Source organism: Lathamus discolor, chromosome 4 (genome assembly GCF_037157495.1).
Source record: "Lathamus discolor isolate bLatDis1 chromosome 4, bLatDis1.hap1, whole genome shotgun sequence".
Taxonomy (NCBI): Eukaryota; Metazoa; Chordata; class Aves; order Psittaciformes; family Psittacidae; genus Lathamus; species Lathamus discolor.
This window is the reverse complement of record NC_088887.1, coordinates 123,991,541-124,003,635: the sequence shown is the minus strand read 5'-3', so window position 1 is coordinate 124,003,635 and position 12,095 is coordinate 123,991,541. Positions and strand designations below refer to the sequence as shown.

Here is a 12,095-nt window from a genome sequence, read left to right as displayed (position 1 = left end):
CAACACACCAGAAGCGGTAGCAGCACATCCCTCTCTGGTCACGCTGGTCCTGGGGAGTGCCTGGTCTTGATGCTACCATGAACCTGCTGCCAAGGTCTTGGGAAAAACAAAGTGACTTACAACAGGAGTTTCCATGGTTAAGGGAATAAAAGAGCTGAGCCAGCAGCTCTCTTTTGGCTGTCCTATTTGCTCCATTGTCAGAGATTATTTTATGTCCTTCTTCATTGAAAACCTCAAGTTTGTTTAAAAAGGAAGGAGTCCGTTCCTTGGAGTGGAATGCACTCACTGCAGATGGACTCTATGTTGCTGTTGGCCATTGATGGGTTGAATTTGTAGCCAGACAGCTTACGGAGGTATCTCACTGCCAGGGTGGGTGGATCAGAGCACCACAACTTTCCATCGGGTGTGTGGTATAGAAGGGAAAGGGTCTGCTTTAACATGCAAGAATAAGAATACTCTCCAACAGTGGGAGGAAAGGCCACAGCTCTTAAGATGTGGAACTGTTGGAACAAGTCCAGAGGAGGCCACGAGGATGATCAGGGGACTGGAGCACCTCCCATATGGAGACAGGCTGAGGAAGTTGGGGCTGTTCAGCCTGGAGAAGAGAAGCTGCGTGGGGACCTCAGAGCAGCTTCCAGTGTCTGAAGGGGGCCTATAGGGATGCTGGGGAGGGACTCTTCATTAGGGACTGTAGTGACAGGACAAGGGGTGATGGGTTAAAACTTAAACAGGGGAAGTTTAGATTGGATATGAGGAGGAAATTCTTTCCTGTTAGGGTGGTGAGGCACTGGAATGGGTTGCCCAGGGAGGTTGTGAATGCTTCATCCCTGGCAGTGTTCAAGGCCAGGTTGGACAGAGCCTTGTGTGGGATGGTTTAGTGTGAGGTGTCCCTGCCCATGGCAGGGGGGTTGGAACTGGAAGATCTTAAGGTCCTTTCCAACCCTAACTATTCTATGATTCTATGTGGATCCATACGATGGCAGAACAAAGAATGCTGGTTTCAGGGAACTCCCTTTTCTATAGTGGCCAGATCCCGTTCTCATCTCAAAGGCTTCACAGAATGGTGCTGCAGCCTCTTCGGGTATGTTCTTTCCCCATGGAGCACCATGTCTTTGCTGCTGTCTCATGTGGGCAGTGGGGGTGAGGGGAGAGGGAAAGCAGTGATTTACTCACATATGGCGGAAAATGATAACATGTCCCCAAATGAACAAAACATGTTGAACTTAATTTCCCCCAGCTTCTCCCTTGCCAGGGAAAGCAGCAATTACTGGGATGAGGGAAGGGGAGAACATGACACACGGAGAATGTTAAACGCCAGGCAATCCCCAGGGAGGCAATTAGCACCTTGCAGGTTTATGTCTTAGGGGTGCAGATGCTGCCATGCAGGTACAGACAAGCAGCTTAAAACATCTTGTATACCCTCAGCTATTTTGAACCCCTGAACAGAGCCATAACTGAGTCCTTTAACCATGTAAGATGCTCTTCTGCTTCACTAGAAGGGTCCCGATAGGCTCAAAATGTGAATAAATGCTGGCAGATTTATAGGGACCAGCCTGAAAACTCATTTTGCAAGTGCTTCTCCAACTGCAGGACAATCTTCAAGCAAAGACACATTCTGCATTTGAATCTACTGTGAGAATTTGGGAAGATAAAACTGACATAGGCAGCTGAGCTGTGGCTAAGTGAATGGAAACTGCTTTGAACACCAAATAGCTGTGGCAGATTTCAGCAGGGTCACTCCTTTCAACAGAAAACCTGCCTGAAAATTCCATTCGTTTTTTAAATGAAATAATAAAATGGAATGGAAATACAGAAGACAAACCAACGCAAAGGGATCTGCAGGTATAGACCAGTTCCCACTGAAGGACCAGCTTCAGCTTTCACTGCTGTTTTCGCCTGATAGTAAAATACGGGGCTATTGAAACAAGGGGAAAAGAGCAGAGGCTGGGCTGGGGAGGGTGAAGAGCAACACTTGACAAGTGTGAGTGAGGAGAGGTGGGAGAAATCACACCAGGATGCCAGGGGTCACGCAGCAGGGAACAGGGAGAGGTGAAGAGCAAGGACTGGGAAACATATATCCAGAAACTAGAGCATTAACCCTGACCATTCTATGATTCTATGATTAACATTTGCTGCAAAGCTGAAGTGCAACTGAATAGCTGCAATCCTTTTAAAGTGGTGGCATTGCACAGCACTAAGCATCTTTCCCCAAGGCTCTGAATTTGCCAGGTGCTGAGCAGCTTCCCAGGAACCGCTCATCAGCTCATGACTGAGACCAGCAAGGTGCAGGGTGAGTGCACAGGACTTCCTATGACAAGTTACCAGCCTTGCCAAGCAGTTAGCAGGGGGAGATCTTCAAACAGCCCTGACAAGTCTGCGGTGCAGTGTGTGGAACAAGGTTTTCAAAACACATCAGTCTCAAGCACTGAAAGGACCGTCGGGCTGGAGTTGTTTGTAACACTTCACTTAGGGGAGCAATGACAATTGTGATGAACGGCCCTGAGAGCCCAAGTTCAACAGATCAGCAAGCATCGGGAATCCAGATATTATTCTGAGGCTTCCCTGGAAACATAATCACAGAATGGTTTGGGTTGGAAGGGACCTTAAAACTCACCCAGTTCCAAGCCCCTGCCATGGGCAAGGACACCTTCCACTGGAGCAGCTTGCTCCAACTCCCTGTGTCCAACCTGGCCTTGAGCACTGCCAGGGATGGGGCAGCCACAGCTTCTCTGGGCACCCTGTGCCAGCGCCTCAGCACCCTCACAGGGAAGAGCTTCTGCCTAAGAGCTCATCTCAGTCTCCCCTCGGGCAGGTTAAAGCCATTCCCCTTGGCCTGGCCCTACAGGCCCTTGGCCAAAGCCCCTCTCCAGGTTTCCTGTAGCCCCTTTAGGCACTGGAGCTGCTCTAAGGTCTCCCCAGAGCCTTCTCTTCTCCAGGTTGAACAAGCCCAGCTCTCTCAGCCTCTCCTCATATGCTCAGAAAACTTTTGGTGCTCAGGTCTATTACTGACAGCAGCATGGATGCAAAATACCTGCACTAATTGGTGTAGTATTTTGTAGTTACGATCATCTCTTGCTTGCTTGAACAGCCTGTCATGATAGTTAAACCTGTGGTCACACATGGAGGTCGCACATTCCCAGAGATGCAAAGGACTTGTAGGCAAATCATCAATCCTACCAGTGACGGCCGAGAGAACATCAGCGCGGATGTGTGTATTCAAATCAGAAAGGTTGTGTCACTGACAGTGAACAGCTAGTTCTGTGTCCTGCAGCCTCATCCCTATTGCAGACAACACAATCCTTGTCCCTTTGTGTCACGAGACTGAGAACTGATGACATGGGAAGTGCCATCCAAAATGCTTCTCACTTACCCTCAGCCGACGTCCGAAGACGGTGACCTGCCCTCTCGCTTGCTCCTTCCTCTGCCTCCACTCCACGAGATTGAGGCCGTTGTCGATGGGCAGGGTGACGTTCCTCTTCCCCACCGTGGGGTTGACGGTGCCTGCCAGCAGATGTGGCTCGGTCTGCAGGGCCACCTCCATGCCATTGGCGAGCATCAGCCTGAGAGAGCCATCGGCCCCTATGTAGTAGCTGTTTCGAACTTGGTCTGAAGATAGAAAAGAGATCTTTTGAAACCCAGTGATAGAGCCCCAGCTTTTCATTAGCCCTCTCACTCAGGCTTCCTCAGCATTTCTGATGGCTGTCACCAAAGGCATTCTGTCACTCACCTGTCCCATTCACAGTGAACAGAACATTGGTTTCATCAGTGACGGACAATCTCTTTCATTCTGATGAGGTTCTGCACCTCAAAGCTTTGCAGAAAGGTCTTACATGAGTTAAAAGAGGCACCAATATAAAACCCATGTAATACCCTAGCAAAGGACACAGCTTCAAACCTTTTCCTCCAGGCTAAACCACTGGGTGGGGGGATGCATGTTTTAAATCACAGTCCGGATGAAAACTTTCCACGCTTTCATACCCTCAAGATCCCAATTCCACCACAAGAGATGAAAAAATGGGGCCACCCCCTTGTCTCACCAGTGACAGGAAATTGCACAGTGAGTTAATGCCCACCAGTTCCCCAAACAACAGCCAAAGCCTTTCACTTGGGAAAGCTTTCAGGAGGCAGCCAAGGCCCTCGTGTTTGGAAAGAAAGCAGAGGCACTAAGCTCCCACACATCTCCATACATCTGGCCTCTGCTAGCTCATGAGAGATCAGCATTTGTGGCCACGATTTGGGACTTCAGGAGGGGAAGAGAAGAACTTTATCCTTTCCACATCCTTCAGGAATGAGGCAGGCTGAAAGCCCATCCTTTGAATCCCCAGCTGGCATTTCTCTCTGCAGAGAGAAGGGTAAGAAAGCACAAGGCTTGCTCAGTGCAGAATGGCTTTAAAAGCACATTATACAAAGACTGCCTTATCTGAAGCTCCTCAAAAGATGGAAAATATTACCATTTCTGCCTCCCAGGCTGCCATAAATACCTAATTGTGAATAAAAACACCCATTAAAAATTCATGTCAATTGTTTTTCCATTCTGAAGCAAGTTGGGGTTTGTTCACTCCTTGCTCTGCCACAGCACAGCAGGAAATGCGATCATAGTGGTATTATCATCTCTTGTCTGGACAAAATAGATCAGCAAAGAGCACAGTTTGGTATCATTAGGAAAGGAAACCTGAAACCAGTTGGTCTTTTCCTATAGTGAGTCTGATCCTGCTCCTGTTGTAGCCAGCTGGAGTCTTGCCACACTGATCTCAGCAGGACCACAACTCACTGTACACAGCAGTAATAGTGTCAATCTGCGGTGGCACTGGATTTTGCCACTATAAACATACAGCAGTGACCCATAGTGTAGAGCCGAGTATTTTAGCTATATCACTGAGTACTGAAGTTGATGGGTTTTCAACATAGACTCCACCAGGATCAAACCCACTGCATGCTTGGTTCTGCAAATGGAGAGAAGGGGCTGTCACTCTTCTTAGATGCTTGGTTTGGTGAGAAAGTGGTAGGAGATGTGCTTTAAATGAAATCAATGAAATATCTCTGCGCAGTTAATATATCCCTCCCTCTGTCACCAGGAAGCAAGGGAAAGTGTGAAGGCCACCACGAAATTCACTGAACATGTGATGTTCCCTTTGTGTCCCATAAGCAGCACAGAGGGGTTATGGTGGATTGTCACCAGCACTGTGGGGAATTCAAACCCTCCACTTCCAACATTTTCCCAAGAGAAGACTCTTCCCGGCTTTGGAAGCAGCTCCTCAAGGGCTACATGAAATCCAGGGGCCATTGGATGCTGTATTTTATGCTGCTTTGGCTCTAGGGCACTACTGCCCTATTTTGGCTTTGAACAAATGCTCACTTTGTCGTTAGTCCAGAGGACAAAATCCCACCGAGGTGCTGAGATGCCTGCGACCTGCAGAGGCTCCTAAATCCATCTGACAGGAATCTGTAACCTTCTGAAAATGCCTTCTCAGATCTCACCCATTCACAGTGTGATCCAGCATTCCTGAGAGGTTCACCAAGGATTTGGGAACGCTAGGGAGCTGTGAGTCCGTAAGGAAAATGCACGAGCAAAGGGAATCTGCCATATGCATTTTGCTTAGAGAACAGTGGAGAGGGCAAGACACTCACAGACCTTTAGAATGCTTCCAGCTCCACCCCTGGAGAAGTACTTGGAAGGCAAATTACATTTCAGCTGTGCTCAATACGTCCCTGGGCAACTCTTGTTTCAGTTTCTACAGCGCTGCCATGAATAAACAGCTACCCTAGTCTGGGAATTCACAGTCCCTAGTGCCTGTGGGAAAGCCAGCCTCGGCAGGTCACAGGCCACCTCTGCAGCGTTATGCAGACCTTCACTTTAAGATGAGCTTCTTCAGATCCAAGCATTTCCAGTACTGTCTACTTCTAAGGATAGTTGAGCTGTTTGTGATACCACATGTCCTGATGGTAAGAGTGGCCCCGTGCTGGAGGGCAGCACAATGAGGTAATTGACTGTGGCACCATTATCTAACTGTGCCTTCAGCTCCGGGTGTATAAATCACATCACAGTCAATTATGTCACTAAAGAGCCCCCAACAGTGGGCTCCATTGCTTAATTAGGCTCTTGAGATGAAGCCAGCCTCATGCTTGTGCAGTCGCCAGACGTTTCAATGTGAGTGGATGGATGGGGCAGGGTAGAGGTTGGATCTGCTTTGCAGGCTAGAAGTAAAGAGTAAGAAAGACATTGTGTTCCCTCCAGGAATAGTGAGGATGGCTTGAAGGGGCTGGCACCCTCTCAGCTGCCCTTTCCAGAGGCAGGAAAAGCAGTGTTCAGGCATAGGAGGTACTTGCTTTTAGGAAAAGAGAAGGGGAGGGGAGGGATATGCCAGTGATGTGGGAACAAATATGACTCTGGAACACATTGATCTCACTTGGAGCACTTCATTCCTCATAAGGAGAAATGATGTTTGACACCCCATTGCCCATTAGGCACAAGCTAAGAGGGAATGAGAGCTGGGGTGGGGGGTGAAGAAAGTGGAGTCTGAAAGTCTCCTTTTCTCCAGGCTCCGGGAACAGGAGTGATGGCTCACCCTGACCCTAAGGAGCCTACAGAACTTGCAGATCCAGGCTGGTGTGGTTTATGCACTACAATTTCTGCTCCTACCAGTATTTCAGCACCTTTCCCCCTTGCTATCAACTCCTCTTTTATTTCCCATTTCGACACCTTTCCTTCACCTCATCAGTCCTCCACTTGCCCAGTTCACCAGTGCTGGTAGAACTGTGCTCATTTCCAACAGCCACAAACTGGTCCTATGAGTCCCGCCCTGACTGCCCATCTCTCTTTTCTCCTTTGTGCCTCTGCACACCAGCCCTTCAGCTCAAACACAGACCTTCTGAGGACAAGGATGGTCATTTTTCTGGATGCTTGGACAGCCAGGCAATAAAGAATCACAGATTCCAACATCCAGCTGGAAGCATCTTCCAGGAGAAGAGTTACTGCTAAGTTGGAAGCCATTAAGAGAATGAAGCAAAGGGGTTGGCTGGAAGTGCAGCTAGATTTATGCAACCCTTTTTGTTATAACTGGAATGGTGATGATGATGATGGAGGACTGCACTGCATGAGCGCTGCATGGCAACGGGACCAGGTGAGAATGAAGCAGAAAACAACGGCAGAGCAACCACAGAGTGAGGGAATGTGGTTAAGTAGGTGTGAGTGGGCACCTGCAAGAGCATGTAAGGGTGCTAAGGATGCAGGTGAGTTTGGCATTATCAAGATGATTCCTGTTTCCTGATCACAGAATCCCAGACTGGTTTGGGTTGGAAGGAGCCTTAAAGTTCATCCAGCTCCAACCCCTGCCACAGGCAGGGACCCCTTCCACTGGAGCAGCTTGCTCCAAGCCCCTGTGTCCAACCTGGCCTTGAGCACTGCCAGGGATGGGGCAGCCACAGCTTCTCTGGGCACCCTGTGACAGCGCCTCAGAACCCTCACAGGGAAGAGCTTCTGCCTAAGAGCTCATCTCAGTCTCCCCTCGGGCAGGTTAAAGCCGTTCCCCTTGGCCTGTCCCTACAGGCCCTTGTCCCAAGCCCCTCTCCAGCTTTCCTGCAGCCCCTTTAGGCACTGGAGCTGCTCTCAGGTCTCCCCTTCAGGAGCCTTCTCTTGTCCAGGCTGCCCCAGCCCAGCTCTCTCAGCCTGGCTCCAGAGCAGAGCTGCTCCAGCCCTCACAGCATCTCTGTGGCCTCCTCTGGACTTGCTCCAACAGCTTTGTATCATTCTTATGTGGGGAATCCCAAGATGATGGATAATCCATTGTTTCCAGCTTGGCTGGGAGGGCGACAGCGGCCCAACTCACCTTGGAGCAGGGTGTAGAAGGCTCCTGATGCTGACAAATTGGTTGTTATTGTAACATCATCCTTGCTGGAGGTTTCCACCTGGACATGCACGGAGCTGTCTGTATCGCTGCGGAAGCTGCTCACTTGGCCGGTAGGGAAGGTCACGTTGGTCAGGCGGCCAAAGCTGTCGTACCTGAAAGGGAGGAAGGAGTGAAGTCAATAGCATCAACAGGGGAGTGGGATACAGGAATCATGCTATAAACCAGTCTTGAAGTCTTCACCCAGATTTTTCCCAGAGAAAAACACATTGTCACTGTCAGACTGTGATGAATTTTTGGCTTCATGAGAAGAAAATCACAGCTTTTAGCTGAAGAAAATCAAGCACAGAACAGAAAATGACTAAATAAGCATTACCCTGTATTTTGACAACATTTTCCCCTTACTTTTCATTGTGCTTCTTGTTTACAAGAGTAACTTTATTTCCCATGTATTGTGCTGTGACTTATGGCAAAGCACTGGCCTGTGCACCCTGTCTAGCAAGAGCTAGGAGTTTATGGAGGCCACCAACTGTTCTCTCTGGTTGTGTCCTGAGCTCTTCAGCATTTTCCCCCCTTATTTTAGGAGCTAATATTAAAGTAGCAGCAAGGACCTGCCAGATTGGCCACATCAGAGAGAGAACTGTCCTTTGTGAACACGGTGTAGAGCCCTGAGCGCAGCTGAGACCCCCTTATACTGTTCCTAGCACCATCTGGAAGGGCTGGTTTCAAAGTGTAAAAAGAGAGCTCAGTTTTCACCCCTACTGTATCCTTGGCTTTTCCAATGAGGGAAACTATATAGGCATCATCTGGGATGGTTTCTGTGATGTGGACACTCATGTACCAGGACCCAGATGAAATAAGCTGCATACATTCAGGTCCCACAGCAGTCCACAAACTGGGGGGGAGTACCAAACTGTAAAAAGGAGGAGCAGAAACTTGTGTCTAGAGGCCTTCTGAGCCAACAGATCCTCCTGTGACACTGCCAAAGTGTGCCTTTGGGTCACAGACTGAGCTCAGAGCAGAGGGCTGGCAAGGGACCTTTGCTGTGAGGCTGTTGTAGATGGAATTCGAGAAGAGCAGGATGCTCTACTGGCTTCTCTCTGCAGAGCTGTTGGATCTTCAGATGAGATGGACCTTCATGGAAGGGATATTTATACAGGTTTGGAGAAACAGGAGAAAAATCCCAGCTAAAGCAATCAGTGATGAGTGTTTGACTTCTTCCATATCATTTCAGAATGATTTATATGATATATAAGAAGATCATATCAAGAAAACTTATCACTTGGGGTTATCAAGTGACCAGTGGGTGAGCAGAGAGAACTCATTCTTCTGCCAATACCCACTGGGGAGCCTTTGATAGAGCACAGTGTCCAGTGAAGGCATCATTCCTCAGAATGATGAGCTAATGTAAATGATACATTAGGGATAGCAGCTTAGAAATCATGATCTAAGAGGCAAAGCTCCGCATCCCATCCCCCCCCCCCCCAACCGAAAGGGTTAATTTAGAAGAGGGGGAACAAGGACAAGGGAAGATGACACCCTGACAATGGTTGTCCTGAAGAGCATTATAATGAACTGTTCATCACATCTACTGAGGATGTGACAAGAAGTAATCAGCTCGAATGGGAACAAGGAAGATTCACATCAGAAGCTGGAGAACATTTTCTAGACCTATGGTTGCTCCAAGCAATAGATGGAGCACTGGAAACCCCATTGCTCAATGGTTTTAAGGATAGGGGAGAGAAATGTGTTAGGGAGGGTCTGGGTATAGCTGATCAGACTTTGGAGGGAGCAGATGGTTGAGGAACTCTTGATCCTCCTCTTCAGGATTACTCTGAGGTGGGGAATAAAACCCCATCTAATAACAAAAACCCCTAAACAAACACGGGAAGGGAAAAGGGAAACGGAAGGGAAAGGAAAAGGTGAAGAAGGGGAAGGGGGAAGGAATGTACTCTTGAACAGCAAGCTATGAGAGACTCAGGTGCAGCCATTGGACTGACTCTGCAATATACATGTAAAGAAATCCATCTCCTCTTCCATTCTCAGTCCCTTTCCAGATCCATACACAGTGCTGGTACTTTGCTTCCAGCAATACACTGTCAGTGCCTTAGTGTGAGGAAGGGCTGGTTGAAAAAGTGATTTTTGCCCGAGTTTAATATTTAGTGCATAGTGACTAAGGGGGTGAGCTCATTGCAAATGTCTCCATCCTTCAGGTTTGGAGCCACCATCCCCTGGAGCTTTTCTTGCCCATTGGGCAGAAGGGGAGCAGGAAATGTAGAAGAAAGCATTGGGTCCTCCATGGTGTCAGCCTATCAGTCAAGGGATTATCCAAGCATGGGGGACAGGGCAGCCTTGCCCTTTCCCTCCAAGCACTTGGCAATCAATCAGCCACTTGTGCAATGGAAAAGAGGGAATGGGACGACTTCAGGACTGCATTGCAGGAGTTTGGCAGAGACCGGTTACAGCTTTTCCAAGCATCCAGCAGCACACAGCTTGGATTCGAACTGAATCTCCTTGCAAGAGCCAGGACTAACGTGCTCTCAGCACCAAATGCTTTGCTGCATGCTTGTGGGTGTCCCGGCATGGTCCTGACACTGACATGGTACGTGCTTTGATTGTGCTTTCTCCACAGTCATCTGCGCATCTCCTCCCAGAACAGTGAGTCTTAAACTGGAAACATTATAGGTGATGATATCTTTACCCCTTCTGCTGAGATAGGACACAAGGGACACGATTTAGTCTCTCCTTTAAGCTGAGAAAACATTGTCATTGCTACAGGTGTGCTGTGTAACACCCCAAATTCTTTCTACCATGACATTAAGAGTCCTATATATAAACCAGTCTGAACTGTAAAGGTAGACCCAGACCTCACATGCTCCAGACTTTAAGGAGGATGGATATGAATTTGGCACCTTGGTGGGATGAGCAGGACTTATTTATATTGCTCTATTTATACTTTAAATAATGAGCTCCTCCTGAAACTGAGCCTGATTCACCTCTTAAAGTCATAGCACAAAACCTACACGCGCTGCCCTGAAGTCTAAGGGGCGAGTTTGGTGTAATTCAGGTGTAAGTGTGACAGGAGGTCTGTGGATTAGGGAAAGAAGGAGAGCAACAGCCAGGATGGGGGCAGAGAGCTCGTCCACATGAGGAACATGGAAGCTATTTCATGTAAGTGTTGAGTCAATGTCTCGTGAGTCACATTTTACCCTATTGAATGACACTCAGCACCATGCTGAGAGTCACCAGAATCCCTGTACTCTATTCAAGCCCTCCTTTGGTGAGCCAAAGAAAGCCTCAAAAACCTGTGGATGCCCACTTTAACAGCCCCAAGCATGAAAGAGTGTGATGGTGCCTAGCCATCTGCGCACACGTTTCTCTTTTAAAGTCAAAATTAACCAAGTACGATACATACATTTTACACAGTTCCATTTTTACAGCTGTACAACACTTACACTATAGGGAAGAACTTCACCAAGAGCAAGGACTTCCATTTGGGACTTTAGATCCTGAGAAGCAAGGTTCTTTTTGGGCCAGAACAGCCTGGAATGGTGTGCTGGAACTGGTTTAAGGTGTCTGCACATGTACGTTAGACTTTTGGCACCTCTTTAGTCACCCCATTCGCCTCCATCACAAGTAACCTGGACCATCTGTGTTTTCTGCCTTTGCAAGAGCTGCTGCCCCTCTGCCAAGCAGCGAAGACTGGACTCGCTTTGGGGGTGACAGCTCCCCTATTTGCAGCTGCAAGGAGGTCATGAAACACAGGCAGAAATGGGAGAAGGAAGCACAACTGCACTGTTCCCATTGCTGTTATTACCTGGTGGCAGATGAAGTGTAAAACACCCATGTCCAGAGAAAAACTCCTTTTAGGTAGCCCAATGCAAAAGGAGGTGCGGGAAGCCAGTTAGCATGGATACACACAGCATTTTCCTCTTGGCAAGCAGCTCCTTTTCTCTTTTGCTCAGGACTGGAGCACTTTCCCCTTTTGCCTTCATTTAGATCACACAGCACGTACCTGATATCATCTGTCACATACCCTCAGTCTCCCTGGATGCTTGAAGGCTTGCACACCCCAAAGAGATAATGTGCTTCATGAGTTAAATGAGGTGGCTCCTTCTACCTCTGCTTTCAGCTCTACAAAGGCATTTCTAGGGCACATTCTTAGCTTGGAGAGGCCAAGCGCCTGGCTCTTATATAGTTGCAGGTGTGCCCTGGTATTTGCAGTGAGATAAATCTCTCCTAGTCACCTCA

At 48.4% G+C, this 12,095-nt stretch overlaps 1 protein-coding gene across 5 annotated transcripts in view; it reads right to left on the bottom strand.

Moving 5' to 3' along the window:
- TENM4 (teneurin transmembrane protein 4) overlaps window positions 1–12,095 on the bottom strand; it is a 772,055-nt gene that overhangs the window by 19,831 nt on the left and 740,129 nt on the right. For all 5 annotated transcript variants that reach the window (XM_065678851.1, XM_065678850.1, XM_065678853.1 and 2 more), the window contains 2 exons: window positions 7,827–7,999; window positions 3,371–3,606 (listed from right to left, as the gene is read on the bottom strand). In XM_065678851.1, coding sequence (XP_065534923.1) covers window positions 3,371–3,606; window positions 7,827–7,999 — 409 coding nt within the window. The remainder of the gene's footprint in view (window positions 1–3,370; window positions 3,607–7,826; window positions 8,000–12,095) is intronic.